The sequence below is a fragment of the Neltuma alba genome, unplaced genomic scaffold (genome assembly GCF_004799145.2).
Source record: "Neltuma alba isolate B1F8T4 unplaced genomic scaffold, ASM479914v2 tig00013384_pilon, whole genome shotgun sequence".
Classification (NCBI taxonomy): Eukaryota; Viridiplantae; Streptophyta; class Magnoliopsida; order Fabales; family Fabaceae; genus Neltuma; species Neltuma alba.
In genome coordinates, this window is record NW_021637645.1 from 87,605 (window position 1) to 109,993 (window position 22,389).

The 22,389-nt window shown below is 33.3% G+C and overlaps 2 protein-coding genes across 2 annotated transcripts; one reads left to right on the forward strand and one right to left on the reverse strand.

Moving 5' to 3' along the window:
- Window positions 1-1,018: 1,018 nt before the first annotated feature.
- LOC114736918 (tobamovirus multiplication protein 1-like) lies at window positions 1,019-8,143 on the forward strand. Its single transcript, XM_028924800.1, has 11 exons — window positions 1,019-1,180; window positions 1,854-1,944; window positions 2,028-2,080; window positions 2,346-2,438; window positions 2,531-2,602; window positions 2,730-2,802; window positions 3,287-3,332; window positions 3,402-3,465; window positions 3,907-3,960; window positions 4,064-4,145; window positions 8,055-8,143. The coding sequence occupies exons 1-11, from the start codon at window positions 1,019-1,021 to the stop codon at window positions 8,141-8,143; spliced, it is 879 nt and encodes a 292-aa protein (XP_028780633.1).
- A 1,956-nt stretch (window positions 8,144-10,099) lies between these two features.
- LOC114736911 (calmodulin-binding transcription activator 2-like) lies at window positions 10,100-20,051 on the reverse strand. The gene is made up of 12 exons (XM_028924794.1): window positions 19,920-20,051; window positions 18,421-18,540; window positions 17,747-17,862; window positions 17,538-17,626; window positions 17,306-17,348; window positions 16,151-16,328; window positions 15,484-15,791; window positions 13,380-13,889; window positions 12,324-13,018; window positions 11,286-11,871; window positions 10,592-10,918; window positions 10,100-10,489 (listed from the first exon to the last, which is right to left on the reverse strand). The coding sequence occupies exons 1-12, from the start codon at window positions 19,957-19,959 to the stop codon at window positions 10,379-10,381; spliced, it is 3,123 nt and encodes a 1,040-aa protein (XP_028780627.1). The 5' UTR covers window positions 19,960-20,051; the 3' UTR covers window positions 10,100-10,378.
- Between the last annotated feature and the right edge of the window lie 2,338 nt (window positions 20,052-22,389).

The window sequence follows — 22,389 nt, forward strand, 5'->3', positions numbered from 1 at the left end:
GGCTTTTTGGGTGATTATATTTTTTTTTGACCTCAGTGATTTTTCCAAATGCATTCCAGCAAAACTGATTTACTAACAATTAGGTCTTCAAACAATTTTAAGTTGCAAATTGTGGAGTAACTACAAATTTATATATAAATAAGGAAGAAGGACGAGTATTAGTTACAATGAGATGGGTAGAACCTACGTTTTATTCTGTCAGTAAAATATTATTATCATATTTAAACAATGTTTATAGTTAAAAAGAATGCTATATTATCAATAATGATAATGTTCTTTTGTTTCTATAATTATGCGAGGGAAGATAACTTTCTCATATATGCTATACAAATAATATTTTTCTTATGCCTTAATTTCACAACTAATAGCATTACGTCAAGATATTCCTTTTTTCCTTAAAATATCATAATTAGTTTATTCTATAATTTATAATTTGGCATTTTTAGGAATGCTAATAAATATAGCATTATTGCATACTTCCTTTATACTACTTGTTCTGTAATTTTTTTATTCTTAATATAACAACTAATTAACTAATCCAAGTATATTAACAATATTAGCTAAATTAGTTAATATGATATTTTTTTTTTCTAAAACACCTTAAATATATATTTTTTAATTCTCTTCCTGCCTCTTCTACTCAATTATTATTAAAAAATGTCAATAAGGTTAATTTAAAAAAAAATTAATAAACACGTAAAATAGGTTTTTACATAGAAACCAACAGAAGAGCATTATTTTTTTTTAAAAATGAAATGAAATAGCAGTAATGGGAAAAAAGCAGCATGCAAAATATAAATACACGAGGTCGATCCGGCAGTTACAAAATCGCACGTGTAGAATCGGGTCTGCCAACGTGTACGAGTAGGGCGGCGCCACGTGTTTCCATCTCTCTCTGTTCTGTTAGCTGAACACACACCCACACAGAGAGAGAGACCTCTCGACTGTGTTTAATCGATCATCGTCTTCTTTAGTTTCTTTACTTTGTTTTTTTGTTGTTGTTTTGGAAAGCTCTCAAATGGCGCGATTGCTATGGACAAATGTCTTTCCTCTTGAAGGAGGAGGAGGGGTCGTTGAGGTAATAGATTGGTGGAACAGCATTGACGGATCGGATCAATGGCAGAGAGGCATTTACTTCGCCCTTTGTGCCGCTTATGCGTTGCTTTCCATTGCTGCTCTGGTGAGTGATTTTTCTGTCTTTTTCCGGGAAAATTTTCCGTTTCATATAAACCTTTTACAAATTATCAGGGAGCCGAGCATTGCGAAAACTAATAAAGCACCGAGATGCATACAGGACGCAATGCCATAGTGCTGAGAAATTTGAAGTATTGATGTTTGATAGAAGAAAACTGAGCAAGATATCTGCTGAGAGTGATGTGACTTTTGGTTTCACTGACATTATTCTGAGGCATTTGCTATTAATCCTCTTGAAGCTGTTTTGCCTCGCTTTTCCTAGCTGCTCTGATAAGTGATTTCCTCTCATTTTTCGGATAACTAATTTGAGAATCTGGCATTGAGAAAATGGAGTGAGATATCCATCGGAACTGATTGCATTATGGGCTTTTTTCGTTGATAAATTGATCAGAGGCATTGTTCTCCCTTTTTTTCTTTCTTTTTGCGATCTAAAGATACACAATGATCAATAACTCTCTAACCTAACTGTCATTGAAATGACTATATTTAGTGGCCAAACATTGCATCCTTTTCATCCTTGTGAGTTTTATTATCTGAAGGAAACAAAAATTTTCTTGTTATCCATTCGTTTTGCCAGATATGTGAACTTTCTGATGAACATCATGTTAGCGAACAGCGTGCTTTTGGTTGTTTGGATTATTAAATGTCTTTATCTTCAGGTGCAACTTGCGCGCATTCAATTGAGAGTCCCTGAATATGGATGGACAACACAGAAGGTTTTCCACTTGATGAATTTCGTTGTCAATGGATGTAAGATTTGCCAATCATATATGAATCAATCTGTTAATAAATATATTTGCCTAAGCTTTACTGAAACGACATTAAATTTGCAGCAAGGGCTCTTCTTCTCGGTCTCTACCAATCTGTATTCCTCATTAGACCAAAGGTTTCTTCCTTTACTCAACTCTACGCATCTAAGCATTTCATAGGAAAGATACAAAGTAGATTAACTAAAAATTACATTTGAGTGTACTTTTGTTATAATCCTCTCACTTTAGCCTCATGGTGTGACATCGGAACCAGGTTTTATTTCATTCCTCTCAATTTCTTTGACCTTGTCGATGCATTTCATTCAACCTCAATTAAGTTACTGGATCTCTCATCTTACGATCATATTCTGACCTATTTCATGCAATAATATCATGATTTAGGCACTGGAACAGGTGTTAATGGATCTACCAGGTCTTCTGTTTTTCTCCACTTATACATTGCTTGTCTTGTTCTGGGCCGAGATATATCATCAGGTATATCTGTTGGAAAATCACTACAATGAAAGTCATCTTTGATTAGTTTGCTGCTTGTCTTATTTGGTTCACTTGTTTCAACATTGTTTCAGGCAAGAAGAACACCAGCTCATCGACTTAGGCCTGCGTATTTCATTATAAATGGAATCATTTACTTCACGCAGGTAAAGAGTATATATTTTATTTCCCTGTCAGTCATCTTAATTCCGAAGTCTGGGAAGAAATTGCACCGTGATTATGTAAATTAACGTGACCTTTTCCTTTTTTATATTCTCATCCGGATAATTATAGGTATGCATCTGGATTTCCCTTACCATAAGCAGAACTTCAGCCACTGTGGAAGCTGCTAAGCTCTTCCTTTCAGGTTATTTCTGTCGACATCATTTGGTTGATTACTTATATATTCATTTCATTTTGTGACCACTTTTGATAAAATAGTACTCCTCCGGTTCTTAATATAGGATCTAATTGTTGAGTTGATTTTAATCTTAAATATAAGACCTATTTTTTATATTTATCAATTTTTCTTAAATTACCCTTATGAATACTCCCTCAACCATAATTAAGTAGAAGAGGGAAGGAAGATATTAAGAAAGATGATTATGGTGTTCTAGGAAAAACATTTCATATTTCTTATAATTAACTAATTTACCTAACTTTTTTAATTTAATCAAATTAATTAAATAGGTCTTATATTAAGAAACGGAGAAGTATAACAAGCTCATTGATTTCATTCAAAACACATTAGGATGAATTTATAGTCAGATGCTTCTTAGGAAAATTCAAATGTATACTTGGATGATGTTGCAAAACTTGTACCGACTTTTTTTTGGGTCCAAATCTTGCAGTTATTTCGTTCGCTGCTGCTTTTGGATTCTTGTTGTACGGTGGGAGGTAAGCTATTGTCTACCTGAAAAGCACCATTCTTGTTCTTGGTCACTGAACACGTATCTTTTTATGTAGGCTGTTTTTCTTGTTGAGACGCTTCCCCATTGAATCTAGAGGTCGTCAGAAGAAGCTTTATGAGGTTCGTATCTACGAGTTATGTTATAACTCAAATCTTAGAAGACAAGTATGTCCTACCTATGACATATTTCTTGAAATATGGCGAGAAAAAGTTTATAATCTAATCTAAATATAATTCCTCCGTGTGTGTAGTTTGCTATTATACGTAATCTGTAAAGCATGACATACACTGATAAAGATGGAGCCGCAATAATGAGCAGTCAATTTTTTTTAATTGAAATTTAATTTTCGAACACATTGGAAAGAAATTTCATTCTGTCTCTGATCTATTTACTGTAGTATTTTAAGATAAGAGTGCCCAGAACGTATAAAGTTTGATCTGTAAAAAGTAAGTTGAGCAATTACTTATTCTATGAGATTTGAATCAGGCATGAATAGATAATTGTTGAGAAAGTCCGATACTGCTAATAGTTGTTGGAGCCTAAACTTTTCTACTTGGCAGGTTGGCTCTGTCACAAGTATATGCTGTGCTTGTTTCATGATCAGATGTGTTTTGGTGGGATACTTTCACTTTGGATTTATTGCACATAATCATATGAAATTTTTATTTATATATTTATTCTTGATTCTTGACAAGGCATCCTTGGTTCTTATTGTAGCTTGCAATCTCTGCATTTGACAAGAAAGCAGATCTTGATGTTTTGGATCATCCCATTCTTAACCTGCTGTATTACTTGGTAAGTTATAACCTATAATATACTTTGTCGGATACTACCTTCTCCGGTTTTTAATATAAAAGTTAGTTAATTAATTTTAGTAGATTAAAAAAATTAATTGAATTAGTTATTCATAATAAATATGTGTTATTTTTCTTAGAATACTCTTGCTAATCATGCGTATTAGTTAGAATTATCATTTGATGAAATATTTAACATGTGCAACTACTACATGGACTACTTTAAAAAATTGATAAATATGAAAAACTAAGTAGATCAGGGTTTTATATTTAGAAGCAAATTGAATATCAAACTAGCTCGTATATTAATGATTGAAAGTAGTATATTATATTTCTCGTTATGTTTTAAATTGTGCCAGACAGTCTCACGGCTACATATTAAATTACATTAATGTAGTAAATGATCATCAGTTTATTACTGTAGAATATGAAGACATTTGGTTAAACGAATTTACAGGCTTGATTAATTGAGCAATTGTTCCAAAACATCATAGCTTTAAAAATGAAACGTAAGCTTTTTCATTTTTGTGTGATTATTTCATTAAAACTTGAACAGAAGGATCACATGGTGGTTAAGCCATAAGATGACACGTCAAAGGAAAATTAAGTAGTATAGTCAAAAGTTTAAACCCAACGGGGAGATTAATTTTAGCAATGAATGGCACGTTACCCCACCTTTTTCAGGGTCATCCTCAGTTAGAGTTGGGATCATGCCTGAGTATACCTCCAACTGCTTCAATGATATGACAACACCAAAACCATGTGTTTTGGTATATGACAAGGAAAAAAGTAAAGAAAAATTACGAAAAAGAGGACCATTTTTTCTGTATACTACAAAGGAGCATCTCCTTGCAATATTCTCCTTTATTGCCTTTTTCATGAAATTGACTCTTCCATTGTTGCAAGGAGAGTATTCCTTTGAGTAAACTAATTATCTCCCTTTTTCTTTTTTACCAGAAACGAATTACCTCCTTAAATAACGAAAACAGAGAGTCATATTTCACTCATTAATGAGTTGGTTATATAAAATGCTAGACATTATTATACTCCCTCCGTTCCTTATTATAAGAGACATTTGATGCTTATGGCATGTTTCTATATATAAGAGACACTTAAAAGTTGTCTCTATTTTTTTGTATTGATTTTATTTTACTCTTATTTGTTTTGTCACCAACTCATACTCTCTCTCCCCCCACTTCTCTTTCTTTTAATAATTTAATTATTCTCTCTCATGCTCTCTCTCCTTATTAATGAGGGTATTGTTGGAAAAAATATTGTACTTTTTACATATTAATTGTTCTTAACTAATTTTAACTGTTTTTTTATCAACGTAATTTGGTTATTTGTCTCTTATAATAAGGAATGGAGGGAGTACTTTATCAACAACTAACTAATTAAATATATTGTTTACCATGATATTTCCTTCTATAGTAACTTTAAAGTATTTTTCTCGACTCCCTCTATCTTTTTTCATAGAAATAAAAAAAGTTTGCTCAATTTTCCTTACTAATACTTTTAACAATCTTCTTTGCACATGTAGCTGCAAATCAGTGAAAAATTAGAAATGAGAATAGATTTTCCCCCATCTTTCAAATTAAAGTATAAAAATCCGCCATAAGTCATCATAACTAAACCTTAAATGCCCTTGATGTATTATTATGAAAAACCAAGTTGTCAGCATAAAAGTTCTGATAGGATAATGACCTCGAAGGATGTCCACAAGAGACGAACAAATTTTCAAAATTACAACATGCATTATTAAATTAATGAAAAAATAAAAAGAAATGAATACTGACATTGGTTTAGATATTTAGTTTGTGTTTTTTTTTTTGGTAATAGATATTTAGTTTATGTTAGTTGTTGCAGCCAACCATCTTTGAACTGGTCAACATTGTTTTATTTTTCATTTGTGAGAATGACAAAACTGAAGGAAACTTCCAGTGTTCTTGTTGTGAGTGAAGATAAACAAATGAGTTTTACATCTTTAACCCAATTATTCGCACAAGAATTATTGGGCCTTAAAGCATGAATGAGACACGTGTTTGATATGGAGGGTGTTTTGATTAGCTTTTTGAAAGTGATTTTACATTAAAAAAAAACATATGGAAGATGGGTTTTGTCTCGATTTAAGAAATGCCAAATATAAGAAAGGATCAACTATGATTGTCAAACTCAGCCATTTGGTCATGAGGTTTTATCATATTAAATCTTATGTCATGCACAGGACTTTTGGTCCCATGTGAACTTGCGAAGTTTCTTTAGAAGTTATATAATTTTGAAAAAAAGAAGAAGCTTACTTTATAACCTTGTCAAGAAGATAGTATTTCTTATAGGCATGTCTGTGTATGAGGAAAACATTTTTCCATTGATAATCTTGCATGGGACAAGGTGCAGAGGGAATTTTGATCAACTTTTAAGAAGGTGAGGATGACTTTTGTTGATTTCTAAGGATTTACTGGGAGTTTTAAAGAGAGAGAGATGAGTTATCATAAAAGTAATATGACATGAGGTATAAGGGGATGAGAGCAACAATTTATTCTGTTGATTGGAAATTTTAATTGAAAAAACGGAGTGTATTATTTTTTATTTTTGGTTGAGTCCGATATCATGAGATTCTTTGTGAATAGTTTCATTTTTAGATGAAGTAGAGGGATTTATGACTTGAAACAGAGAAAAATGTTTATTTAAATAGTGTTTAGGGTCTAAGGTGTAGGAATGTGTAAGCATTTCTTATAAATTGAACTTATAGTCATTAATTTTTCTCACCCAAGTAGTCTTGTTATGTGATTAACACAGATATTTGGATAACACGACTAAACTTCATTTATGGATGTTATGTAATTAGTGATTTAGATAACTGTTACTTCTAGAGAGTATTCTAGAACTTTTTCATTAAAAATTGCATGAGTAGGGATCTGCTGCTATTTTCATCTTTGGAAATTATGGTAAATTGTTTTGAGATGATCGTATATATAGATTCACTTGAGAGATTAAATCACATTAAATTTGTGACTTTTTCCCCTTAACTTCCTTAGTGTGCTTTTTTTTTCTAAAAAAAAAAAAAATTACATCCCATATCCTCCTTACATTTTGCGATATGACTAATAAGGTATCTTTCAGAATATGATCTTGGTCTTTTTTAATAAGTCATTTGATAGTTTCAAAAAATATTAAATATTTTTTTCATATATGTCTATATTCAACAAGAGTAGTGAGAGTAAATAGAAATTGATACGATGTTGGATTTACTATAATTAATAAGAAAAATATTGAAATTGAAAATCATTTGAATTTCATGATAAATTTAATGATTTTATCTATTTCAATTGGTATATATGAATTAGTTAGAAATGAGTCATACAGAAGATGAGATATCGTAGGTTTTAAAGAATTCATTCTATTATTACTAGAAAGAAAAAAGTACTTCAGGGTTTATTTTAAAGTATTATGAAAATTAAGATGATGAAGGGATAATCATCAATGGTCCTTAATTTACCTCAGCAAATTAATTTTAAAACATTCAAACGATGGGTAGTTGCTCATTTCATTAGTTCATTTTATACTCATTCCCGAACCATCCTCCAGCTCAAGTTCTTAGAACCTATTTAACATACAATTAAAATCGAAGAAAATTGGGGGAAAAAAATCAGTTTTCAAAAACTTTCTCTGCATAAAAAATGAAAATTATTGAAAAATATTAGATAAAAATTATAAATACAAGATAAATAATGTAAAGATTAAAAATATTTCTTTCCCTATCATCAAAACTTAACGTACTTGCTCTTTGTACTTGAGCTATTTTCTACGTAAAATACAATTTTGTTAAGAGAAAAAACTCAAGATCTGATCATGTCTATTTGTAGTCACTGTAATGGTTTACATATTTATTTTTGTGTTTTCTGAATTGCAGACAGTAGAAATTATTCCGTCTGGTTTGGTGCTCTTCATTCTGCGAAAGCTGCCTCCTAAAAGAATATCAGATCAATACCAGCCCATCAGATGAGCTCTTCTTAATTTTCTTTTAGCATGCAGCAATCCCTTTTATTATTTTCATAGATCTTCTTTTCTCAACAAATCCTCTTATTTTTCTATATTTTCCTCATTTAATGAATTACTATTGTTCGTTGTCTACTATAAAATAGCATAGTTTTTTTTTTTCCATCTACACGCATGTCTCCTCCCATTGGAAGTAATCTTATTCGAAACATTGTTGGTTATTAAATATGAGTATTTCTACTAACAGGGGTTTAAACTTGGATTTGCCATATTGTGAAGACTAAGTCTTTCTGCTAGATTCAATTCCTCTTAGTAAATAGCATAGGTTTTGAATTTGACAAACTCATGAAGCTATTCATGTCATCATTCCCAGAAAAAGACTGGTCCAACTTAACATAGGATTCATTAACGCACATCCACATTATGTTCTGGATTATAAATTATAATCTCTAATAAGAAGAGCGATTTCATAAACAAAGCTCATACCATGATCAGTCCTGCAGTGTATTCGTGACTTGTATATTATAAGGCAACTTGCACATAGTCTTGCACTAATAACGAAAAAACATGTAAACAGTACATGTGTTGAACTACTAATTAACTATGTAAAATAACTTATAAGTAGTTTTTTAATCACAATTTACAAAATATGACATAAACATATGAAAAGAGATTTGTCTTAACTTGTGTGAAATATTTTTATAAGTAATTTCAAAGATGATTCCAAAGGGGGGCTAAGAAAGTAATAATCCCCAAAGAGATTAGTGCAAGGCCTAGCTGAAAATAAATGGAGCTATTGACTGCGCCACGAAGGCCCTTGTATTGTTTTAAACAGAATTATTCACTTTCAACTTGGTTTAAGGCTTTGTATTTTATTGGTTAACTATCATTGTCATTTGAATGAGTCCAGATTAAGGTTTTCATCTGATTGGTTGACTTTCATACGGAGGAACTTTCCCTAATCCCATTGGAAAGCGAAAGTTACATTGAATTCTTGTTGTATGCGTCATGATGGAAGAAGATGGAATACAAATATATTCTTGGGGTTAGCTATGAGAAAATCAATTAGATAACCATGTGTGGTTGAATTTGAAAATAAAATGGGTGATCAGGAAGAATACTGATAGAAGTTATTGAATAAAATGTCTTTGTGAATAATCAATTATAACTTCTTGATTCGCTATTGAATCTGAAAATGAAATTGTTTAAATGTTAAAAGCTAAACTTTGTTTGAGAGGCTTAGTTTTTTTTTTTTTTTATAAGATAACATTCACTTTTATCTAAGCATTTAATGAGTTTTTTTTTTTATTTTACCCTCATATATTCTCTCTCTTTTTTGATTCATTTATTGCATTCTTTTTACTTATTCTCTTCATTAATAAGGTATATTTGGAGAAAAAACTACATGCCTTACACATCTATTGTTTTAAACTAATTTCAATTAGTTTCTTAATAAACCTAAATAGATAAATTTTAGCTTATATTTTGAATCAAAGGATCTAAAATTATATAGAAGTTAAAACATTTTCCATCTGTTTTAAATATCTTTTCGTTTAAAGTGTAATTTTGCGTCAGTTTATTACCGTCTCCGTGATTATTTTGATGCTTTGACAGTTGAAAGAAATAAATAAATCTACTCTAGCAACCATTTTTTTGGGGGGAAGATAGAGTCATTCGTGCGGCACAGAGATTATTCTTGATTTTTCAGGGCTCAATAATTATTTTTAAGGTGAAAAACTACGGTAAGGCCTTTTGTAATATGATGTGGAATATAAAACATGAAAAATGACTAATTAGAGATATAATTACTTCTGTTTGCATCTTTCTCTTCTTTTCTCTCCTTTGTTGCTGTTTGTTTTTTTTTTTTTTTTGCCACAGTACTCTTCCAAATCCAAACACCAGCGTTTAAATGTAAGCCCGTCCTGAAGTTTACAACCATCTACAAGATCTTCAGCAACACTCATTTTTCGACAAATATTACATCCCCAACCGATTATAAATAGAATCAACCTGTCTGGCAAGAATTAGCATACAAAAAACATACCATGTCACATGAAATTACATTACATTTTACTGTCAAACCTGAATGTATTCTAGCTTTGGGTCCAAATAAATAAAGATTAGGCATATATACAGCAAGAGCAACACCATGTTAGGACTTAGGACTTCCCCAATGCCAAATACAGCCATATAGCTATCTATTTACAGAGGGGAGGATCAGAGTAGCCAAGGCGGCTGTGAATCAGTCAAATGCTATAGGTAGGAAATTATCATCTAAAAGCATATCAAGATCAATCAGCTGCTCCACACCATCAACCGTCTCTTCTGAATTAGTCATGTCCATATTGCCCTCCTGAAAATTGCCAAATGAATATTATAAAAAGGAAATGTCAAATGAACATACTCAAGTAGAATAAGAGGAGTTCAAAAGAGCTACTAGATGGCAGAGAAATACCTTGGTCTGACGGAAGTCCTCAACAACATTCAGCAGCCGTCGATATTGAGCCCGTGCTTCAGGATACTGAACCATGGACTTTACCCTCAAAAGGGCTTTCTGGAACCTTTCCTCACTTTGTTTCCTACCTTCCTTGAGAAAGTCATAGTCATCCTCTTTCAAAGATTCACTTGGTTGGCTGGGTTCCTTGTTAGCAGCAGCATCAGGTCGAAATCCACGTAAGCCACTGCCCTTGCGTCTCCAACGCAATATGACCTTCTCCAGGATTCCTACAGACCAGATGATGGACTTGTATTGCTTCCTTACCTGGTGCCCTCTTACATGAGCCTTAAAAGTAGAGAGTTCAATCAGTACAAGGATGTGTCAATCGTAGAGGGGCAAAGCTAAAGACATAGTAAAATGAAGATACAAGGAAATCAGATTATAAGACTCCTAATAATTTCTCACGTTTTCCAAACTGCTCCTTGATGTATCAAAATTTAGGAAAGCAGTTCACATTCTTTTGGAAAAACATTATTTAGCTAGCTTCATTTTATCTAAACATTATACTTAAAGAAAGCTTCAAAATTCAAATATCATCTTGGCCAGCATAAGTGGTTTTTAACAACAGGATCTGAAAGCAAAGGAAAATAAATCATTTTCTAAATAATAAACAAAGGCACAAAGCCAGCCAAAAGAGATCAAGACAACAAACCTGGATTTTAACAATTCTTTGACGAATTATTAGGAATTCTTTTCTCTTCTTCCAGCCACGAAACTTCTTCTGTATTTGTGTTGCTGCAGCATTGGCTAACCCATCTCCTTGTCCAGCCTTGCCTGCCTTAGAAGCTAGAAGAGAAAGAGTTCGTGGATCCAACAGTCCAAGCTCATCATCCTCGTACTCATTTAACTGCTTTCTTTGGAATGACTGCATTCTAAATACTTGATGTATACGATCAGCGGCTTGTGTAGCATTACGAACAGCAGTGAGAGAATCCTTAAGGCACAGGGCATCAGGCATATCATCACCATAAAACAAAGGCGTTGCGGAACGTTCTGAAACAGTATGCACAGCTTTCATTCCTGAAGCTTCTTGACCACCATCTCCCTTTTGGTCATCCATTGTGAGAGATGCAAGGTGGTCAGTTAATGAACACTCTGCAAGAAAGCCTGAGATTCCTTTGTGTCCATTGCTAGAAGCAAGATCTGCAGGTGTTCTACCCGAAGGAAATGCTGGAGATGGATCGGTCAATGCTCCAGGGTTTGCCCCCATGGTAACAAGGAGAGCAACTGTCCGCTCCCTAAGCAATTGAGGACAAGGAATAACATAAGCAGCTCATGTCATGCCAAATGCAGATTAATTTGGGAGTAAATATTAACAATCATGATTAATGCCATAGATAGAGTAGTTTATACAGTAGTTGTAGTAATTTGTCTTTAACAAACCATAACAATCACTATAAGCATGACAATAAGAATATGACTTGTATGCATTAACAAGAGGGTTAGCACCCAGACAGTTTGAATATTACAAAGATGAAATATGAATTCAATAGGGAAACAGTGCAGCATGTTTTATCTCATTTCCTTTAAAGAGAAAACACATTTAATAACTTCATGTTATAGGGGAAAAAAAACATTTCCAAAATGACAGAAATGTGGACAAAATCCAGGCACCAAGAGAAGGCCAACCAGATAGATACAATTTATGCTGACTCAACATGCTAAATTGTAAAATTCTAATGACATTTACCTGCCACAAGAGGCAGCCCAATGCAGAGCCGTCCATCCATTTATGTCCCGGAAATTGATATTAACTCCAGCAATAATAATTGGTGCTATGGCCCAATCATAACCAAGAGCAGCTGTTAGATGCAGCACACCCTGTCCCTCCTCGTCTAATACATTTGGCCCTTTACCGTCTTCAGCTACTTTGTGCAGTAACCATGAGTACAGCTTCTCTTTCACTTGTCTTTGGAATTGCTGTTCCTTTACCTTCTGCTGGGACATGTCCATATCTAAAGTTGTCTCTTCCTTATTTAAATACGCCTCTTCTTCCTTCAATGAAACAAGCTTATAAATCAAATTTCTTTTCTCTGCATCACTATCAAATGACTTGTCATTTGAAGGATGCACTGATTTTAAAGCAAGCAAAGCTTCCAATCGCAAATAAAACAGCATTTCCCATGAACTGCTGTAAACATCTTCAACTTCGACATCTTTAGCAAAGCCCTCTCTGTAATCAAATTCCCTCACTTCACTGCAAGCTAACCTATTAGAACATGTAACATAGAAGGGGAACCTTCCAGCCTTATGACCCGGAGCAAGACAACACAAAATTCCATTGGCTAAAATCTCAGCAGGAACTTCAACTTCCCCAAACATACAAGACCAGTTGCAGTTTGCCACCATTGGTTGATTCTTCAAAAATGTTCCAATGATCAAAACCTGCAGGTTTTAAGTAAGCATAGCATCAGTCATAACAGTTGAACACAGGAAACAGTACAAGGTGGGAATTGTGCAAAAACAATTTCAACAAGGCAAAATCCAGATGGATCTGATCAGGACAAGAGCAGCTGACATTTGAAGCAAGAGATGGCGAAGTTTTACTATAAATGTACTCTATGGAAACATATCGTATCCTATTTAATTGCTTGCTCCAAGTAAAAATGATTTTTCCTTCAAAGAAGAGAACAGAACTACAGAGATCAAAATGACTACCTATTTTGGATTTTTTTTTTTTCAAAATACAAGTTAATATTTTCCTTCTTTTCTTTTCATGATTGATACACTATCCATTTGGGAGTACCTCAGTTTGAGAATCAGCATAAGCCCATTTAGGTGAAAAATCATATATGCTGAACAGCTGGTCATGAGAGAGGGAGGGACTCAATGAAGAATCATCTATAACTTGCCCGCTTTCATCTGTGCCCCATGAAATACCAGAGGAGGATTGCATGCGTAGATCATCCACGTCTGGAAGTTCTTTACTAACCCATCGAGAAAAGCTGTCAACTTTCTTCAGGCTATCATCTCCGTCTAATAATGGGCGTTTCATTGTGAAAGCATTCTCATTCTCAGAATTAGGTTTCGAAGAAAATTGATATTGTACATCTGTATGCTGTTCTGAAAAGTTTTCATGCCAAGCTTGTTCTCTAGACTGATCATTGAAAGTTAATAGATCAGAACCAATTTCAGGACCCGCATTATGAGATTCATGCTCCAGTAAACCAGAGGCAAAATCAGATCCATATTCAGAACTCAACAATTGGGTCATTGGCCATTTATGCAACTGTCCTGAATTGTCTTCAAAAGGAATCTGTAAAAACATAACAGGGGGGAAAAACTAGAGTAGCTGCATACGGTAACAAAACCTCAAATTTGATTTTTTTTTTTTTTAAAAAAACAAACTACAGATTATAATGTTAATACAGCATAAATACTATCAAATACAAATGGCAATACAACAACAATGTTCAGCATGGTTGTATAATACGAACGACCAAGACAAGTGCATTATCCAGGATTCCAGCATCAGTTTAGGCTGCTACATACTCGCATCTGAAGATATGATATGATAACCATAGGAAAAGTTTTTAATAACAAAAGATCATTTTTTATTCCTTTTTGAAAAAATCCTACCAGCCATACGATTTATTCCGATAATTTTACAATTTTAGAAATGATTAAAAACTATGAATTTTATTTATCAGTAAAAAAATGTTTTTGAGTAATTTAACTAGATCCAAATTAATCAAAAAGAAAATTCATGAAACAAACAGGCAAAGTAACAGAAAATCAACAAAACCCTCCATCACCGTTCACCTTAGTGAAAAATATGACCACGCAGACTGATGAGTAACTTCAATGTTGAAGGGAGTAAGCTAAATGTTTTGAAGGTCATTTCATTCACTATCCTCAAGATTGACCCATTCCATTCAGTATTTAAACTTAATAAACCCGATGGTTGGCTTCCAATGCAGACAGAAACAAAATGATGAGCTAATTTCAACGTGTGGGTACCTAATTATTGCTTAAAGGCATCATGAACCAAGCAATATGCTACAAAGGACAAGCAAGACTACCGTAGGATGAAAAATCATGAGCTTGCCAATGAAAATTGCAATAGACTTTTTCCTCCTTTTTAAAATCCATGTGACTAAAAATGATAGAAAGAATGTGTAAGCCTCAGAACCATTAAATGATAGATTACTCTTTCAAGAGAACGAAGCTTCTGTTTAGCGATGTTAAATCTCTCAACTTCCCATCAAATACCAATCATCGACTCCTATTATCTCCCATCCCCCAATCTCACTTTTCTCCAGCAACTACTCCACTGTGAGAAAAGAGAAAGGGAAGAAAGGGAGGGGAAAGGGAAGCCTCAGAACTCATGAAGCACCAAATCCTTCAACGAAGACATGCTGATTCTTGAGAATAAGTAACATTACACGACAATTGCACCAGCTTGCACTTCAGCATTTTGACCAAACAAGAAATGTTCAGGCAATTTCCAGATTTTGCACCATCCAAGAAGATACCATTACTACTAATCAAACCTCCCCACATGCTACCCAACTCATCAATGGCCACAACGATGGCCCAAAAAAAGTAAGCATCAGATATTCATATGATCATATCTCGTATAGCAGTTAAAAACACTATCATCAGGAATCCTTGACCAGGAAAATAAATTGGATGGTCGAATACCAACTCAAGCCTCTAGAGAAGTAATCTAGACCAGAAACCATGAGGGGAGTGGCATCCAAATTTAATAACATTCCTCCACCAAAACGTATAGATAATAGCTGAACCCTAACATGTCATACAACACAATCTCAAGTCGATTCTTCTATCTTAAAAATAAAGGTCCCAAAATGTAATTTACAGACAAAACATGCAGTAATAGCAAGTACCTGCCAATTTGATTGAAAAGACTGAGATTTCCCTGCCTCAGCTAAGTTACCCTTAGTTTCTAAAAGATCACCCAGAGCAGGTTCTTGTTCAAGAATGTTCCCAACTGAATAGGGTGGGACAGAAGCAAATGATGCAAGATTTGGATCAGCAGGTAAGCCAGCAGTACATTGGTCCAAGATATTGTCCCAAGATGCCATGCCATGGACATTTTGGCCCTCGACGAAGGATGCATTGCTTCCTCCAGTTTTATCTCCCTGGACAAGTGGGATGTAATTTGTTCCAGAAACTGATGGCTGTCCATGATCACCTGAAAACATTTATAGATATACATTTATGGATATACAACAAAAAGCAAATGTTGAAGTATCAGAAAAGCATGTATTTTGACTGCCAGCTTAAGGCTACAGGAACATAATAGTATGAAGAATTTGCAGCAATCTTGCTGCTCAGAGTACCAATCCTCATTTGACCCAAAACGGGTGTAATCCAAATTTTTTGCTTGGATAATATTCACTGGCACAAACTCCATTAAGGGTGTGAACACTTGAATTAGACTCTCAGTCTTGTAAAAAGTATTGATGTGATATATCAAGATGTTAATGCATTGGTTGTCTGTCCTATTGACCCAAGCGCCGCAAAGCGTATACCATACAATCAAGAAAATACCTGAATCAGCATCTTCACATAAAGAAGTCAAAGTACTAGTTGGACTCGCGGCATCTGTGCTTCTTGAAGGCATATTACCATAACGAATAGGAAAACCAGAAGATTGAGACGAAGATCTGCTATTTCCTGACGTAACCTCATCACTATCAGCATTTCCTACAATATTTGTTTTGTTGCCCTGAGAAATACAAAACACATATAGCATCTATTAATAACCCAGTAAGTTTGCATGGACGTGAAGACCGAAACAGGGAGCATAAATCCCACATAATGTATATGCAGCCCAATGGTGTTTAAGGATGTATCATTGTTCCCAACATATTTATTTCTTTTCACCTCTTGCAGGGTATAGTAGTTATTTTAGTTTCTCCATAGGCCTCTCAGTACATGGATATTAGGAAACGGTCTCATGGATTTATGAAGGCATTGGAGAGCTCCTGCAAGCTGATGCCTTTTCATTCATTCCTTCATTTTTCACCTTTAGTTTATTTTAGACGGGAAAACTATGAAATAAGAAGCATTGCACATTCGACACCTTCACATGCTGCTACATGATCTGCCGTTTACCAGAAATACTTCCAGCACAGAACCAACACATAAAATTGTCATAAGATGGACTTCAATGGCCTTTCATAAAAACTAATACTATAACAGCATCCTCATTTGACATTAAGAGATCAAGGACCTTATCATGATATTAAATAAATAGCTTAACATACGAGCTGAAGAGCTACAGTCACATCCAGGATTTTGAGAAGGCTAACGAAGTTAACTTATTCACCCAAGTCTACCAAACGTAGGATAGATATAACTCAATTCTCAGCAAGAAAGTGAAAGACGCTGAGACAGAAGCTAGACTCATCTTACTATTATAGCTGAAGGTTTAGGATAGCTATTCCCACTCCAAGTTTAAAAGGAAGTTTAAAGGATGAATTGTCATAAATAAATTAGGTTTATGCTATTGGATGCTATAGACATCAAGTTAACATTACAGCGATAAGCAACCATTAAAGTTTTCTTATTGCAAACTTATGCGACCAACATATTCATCCACGGGGTAGCAGAGACTAAAATATGAGAGAAGGCCCCCTCCAAAAGGAAAACCAAATATCACGAAAAAAATAACAGTTAAAAACAAAACAAAACAAAAATTACCTTTACTTCCAAGTAGTGGACAAAAACTATGTGCATCATGTCCCTGCAAGGGACGGAATCATAATAAAATTATATTCCGAATCAATTTTGAATGTAACAAAACAAACTCCAGTAAGAAGATTTCATTTAATTTTATTTATACCAGGATATGTGCACCTAAAATTACAACTTCACAGATAATAAAAATCCATTGAACAAAATTCTGAAAAGTTAATCAATTAATAATACTCACGGTTCAAGCATCCAATAGCTTCGCCTCTGAAAATTTTCATTTTCTTCCCCATGGGCATAGTAGCAATGTAACACATCAATGCTCCCCACCTAAAATTACTTGACAAATGTTACGCTCTCAACAAATAATTTAGTTAATTCCAATTAGACAAATTAAAGAGTTAGCTCAAGGATTTCTATGACACTAGACTTGAGGGATAGCAAGATCACCTTCAACTTTTCATGAGCTTCCTTCACAGTCTTTCCATCTTTTTTCTTCCTCCAATTATGTCCATCCTTTCTAAAATATCTCAACACCTTCCGATCAAACAGGAAGAGAGAACCGCCTAAAACCATAGCATACAAGTCAAGCTATGTTTTAAGAACATAAAATAACTCAAAGCAATGTGAATGGCAACAGAAAAATAATAACAATAACCTAGAAACTACTGAACTTGGAAAACTATGCCACGCATCACACACACGCTTGTGGACACACAAAGAACCCTATTGCTGCCAACCCAAAGGTGGTAGTTTTATTTGAAAAGAAATACGTCAGTCATCAAAAGGAATTATTAATGGTTTCAGATGAATCTCTAATTCGGACAATAATAACACAACCATACTGAACCCCAATCATTGGCACCTTATCTGGTGTGTTTTTGGGCATCGATTTTGGACGTTTAAAACTCACATTTCCCCAAATCCAACATTCAAGTGTACTCCTACATAACTACCATAATTCCCGGTATACATTTTGCAGAGACCAGTTACAGGAGGTATGAACAATTCATGACAGATTAGTGATGTTAACATTTTGGGGCAGCCAAGTTAACCATTTATGCATATGACTATACTAGAAAAAGTCCTTTTGATAAGGTGGCAATAAAGCATCAGTAATATACTTGGAGGCCTGTTTGGAGGTTCTGAAGTAATTTGAAACTTTCGATAATTGCGGAGAATTTCACATATTTCAGCAGGCCGCAGCCACCGATGCTGGGCTTCAAATTGTAACTGCTGAAGATCTGCAAATTGGATATCAATCGTTTAGCCATTTTATAACTGTATATTTACAAAAATAAGTACAATGAGGAAAGAAAATTTAAAGAATCAGACAACAGCTACAGGAATTCCATGTCTGATGAGGAAAGAAAACTTAGCAATCAAGCACCAACCACAGAAATTCTATGTCTCACGCTTATCTCAACAGAAAATAGTATTGACATGAGAAAAAGTGCATGCACAAGTGAAAACAAGAAAGCAAAATGCATGTTGAGAGAGGCAGGAGCAGCAAAAAGGAAACTTATTCAATGAATTAGTATTAAGTATTAACCAGCGAGTTGCTCATTTTGCACTCAAATTTTAGCACGAAACTATGTTTTTTCTGATAAAAATAATATTACTTTACATAAGGATGCTATGAGGAGTTAAAAAAAAAAAAAAAAATGACGTGAATATTTTTAAAATAAATAAGTTCTCCAGTTGTAGAATTTAGTAAGATGCATGTCTCAATTACTAAAGCCAAGGGCACAAGATCTACAAGATTCTTGAATTTATTAGAACTTTGTCTTTCATCCAGTGCCTCACACTGCACTTGCTCTCTCGATTAAAATTATATTGTCTACCTATAAGGGTTTCTAGAAACCATGATAACACACTAGTCCATTCATAAGGAAAATTTAATTTAAATCCCCTCATAGATTACGGCATCAGTTGACTTGATGCGGCCAAAGATGCACTGCTCGAAGAATGAATTCTCTCTTCTCTTTTCCCCCTGTTTTGAGTTGGGGGAGTGGGTCAGAGCAAGGATGGACTAATTTTTTTATATCCTCAGAAATTCAGCCAGCCAGAAAATTAGATGGAAACTTTAGACCACTTTGACAAGCTGAACTTGAAGCCAAGGATTGTGGCCGCCACATTTTGTTCTGTATTCCTATGAACATATATTAACTAGCTTTATTGAGCACAGCATCTAGTCGTTCAAATGAAAACAATCTGCATCCAGTCTAAATCTTTCATACCCAGTCACAGGAGTGTGAATGGCATCAAAGACGCCTTTCCAGGTACTATACCGATTGGGACCAAACTCTTATCTCAACAAGAAACAAAAATTGCTTATTTATGCAAAATTTGAAACCCCATCTGGATTATCACTAGTTGTCTCAACCTCAGAATGGACTAAACTACAGTAATGCTCCATTTCAGGAACACTTAGCTCCAACTAATAATACCATTCAACATGCAAACAAAAATCGAGAAACCGCAAGTGAAAATTCGAAACTTCCCCAACTCGTATTTCGTAATCGCACCGAAGCTCTTCGAGAAAAGAAGCCAAAACAAGAAAATTAAGTGATCCGAAAATGAAATGAACAGTGAACACAGCAAAAATCGCAAGAAATCTGACCTAATCGATGACCCACACTATGCGAACCTCGCTCCGCCATAACGATGACTGAATCAGAGATCAACGCGGAGTAAGAAGATGATGATAATAAAACCTGCGAAAGTAACTTCTTTCTTTTCGCTCCTTCCAGTCAGCTTCCCAGCAGTGACGTGAGAAAGCGAAACACCGAGCCTGAAAATTTCGAGCTTTTTTATATTTTTTCCGAGAAAAACATTGAAATATTAATTCCGAAAATGGGGTTTGACCAAAAAAAAAAAATTCCGAAAATGGGGTTAACAGCTAATAGGATTCTGCCATTTGGCGGGTTGGCGGATATCCGGATTCACAGAGCCTCCATGTCCTTGAATCCACGTGAATCTAGTCGTCACTGTAAGGAAAGTCTCAAACGGGGACCCACCACTCCAAAAATCCTTCATTCAAAAACTGAGCGAAAAAGGGCAATGTTTAACTAATGACTTTAATTGATTGATTAATTTTTTTAAACCAATAATTGGTTGGCTCCAATAAAAAAACTAGAGTTTACCTCAAACAGAATTGCTTCTAATAAAAAAATAATTATACTTAGTACAAAAAATTTATAAAATATTACAAATTTATAAACCAATTCTTTTTTTTTCCCCTTAATCTTCTTTGTATCTATATCATTCCAATTTTACTAGATGTTCTTAGAGAGACTTGCAATACAATACAATTCTTTTCTCATGAAAATCAGTTGACACAAAAAGATAATTCTTTTCTCAGGATTGCTTCTAATTAAAACATAATTATACTTAATACAAAAAATTATAAAATATTACAAATTTATAATCCAATTCTTTTTTTTTTTCCCTCATCTTCTTTGTATCCGTATCATTCCAATTTTACTAGATATTTCTAAAGAGACTTGCAATACAATAAAATTCTTTTCTCATGAAAATGAGTTGAACTTGATAAGTATGCGAATTAAGTTCATTAAAAATTTTATTTATAAATTGCAAGACAAAAGTGCATTTTTAGTTTTCTAATCTTGATATAACATTTCATTTTGATTCCTTGATTTATTAAGATATTTTTTCAGTCGTCTAACTTTAATATTATTAGTCTCCGATGAATTTTTTTATGCTTATGATTATTATTTTTAAAATTAAGTTTAATATGTTTTCATTTAGAAACGTTTTATTTATGTTTAAAATCTCAAGTGATCTTTTTGCCGTCAAAATATTAATGGTATTAAAATTAGAGAATAAAAAAATTATTTATAAAATTATTTAACAAAATAAAACTTTATATAAATTTAAGGGAAAATGCACTTTTCTCTAAATTCAAATAAGTATGAAAGGTAAATATTTTCGTTCTTGATAGTTAATCTATACAAATAGTTAGATGGAAATTTGATTTCCAATCTCTATGTTGTTGCAAAGTCAATTGGACGATTTTGTTTTTTCTTGCTTTCAATAAAAGGAAATTTATTGACATCTCAATACTATGTTTCTATCAGAATTATTTGACTTATAATACTATTGATTAATTTATATTTATATTATATGTCAAAGGCTGATTACCCTAACATAATTCTTTTAATTCTTTATTTATTTATCAACCAATTCAAACTATTACTTATGAAACTCAAATTTCTTTTGCTTATGAGAATTTGGTATCCTGGATTTATGTTGTATTTGTAATATATGTTGTTTACTCTATTTTTTTCATACAAGCCGCTTGTTCTATTTTATGTATACCAAGCAAAATCTCAACTTTTCAATTTAGTTTAACGATTTTACATTTAAATGAAAAAATGAATAAGATAATTTTAATTGCCAAAGAATATGAATAAGATAAATAAATAAGAAATAAAGTTTCTGTGATCACGTACCGGATTATAAATTATGGTGATAAAATAAGTATTTTCCGTTGCCTTGAAATAGATATACCAATTTATAAATCTAATTGATTTTTAAAATATCCAAAATATTTATGAGCTCGGGAAAATGGGAACGGACTACTTAAAAAGTTTAAAGTGCCCCAGTGCAAGAGCTATATATTTTTTAATAATGTGAAATATAATACATATATTTTTGTGTATATATGTATGTATACATATTACATAACACAAGCTATATATTATTTACAAGTATTAAACAATTCAAGCTGTTTGTTAAACTAAAGAAGTGTCTTAGTTATCGATTATTTTTGAAGCAAAATAGCGTTTTTTATTTCTTTCTTTCAAAACGTATGTGGGTGCTATATATTTTTTTCAATGTTTATTTCAATTTATAACATATTTTTTTAAATTTATAAGGTGGGTTCAAATAGAATCATTCACTCACCCAAAAGAAAATCTAATAATATCAATGGAAAATAAACAGGCTTAAAAGTTGGTGGTAATTATTATTTCTTCATTCCTAAATATAAAACCCGTTTTGTAATATAATTTACAATATAAAATGAATCTTATATTTAAACGAGGAATATTATTATTAACATAAGTGTG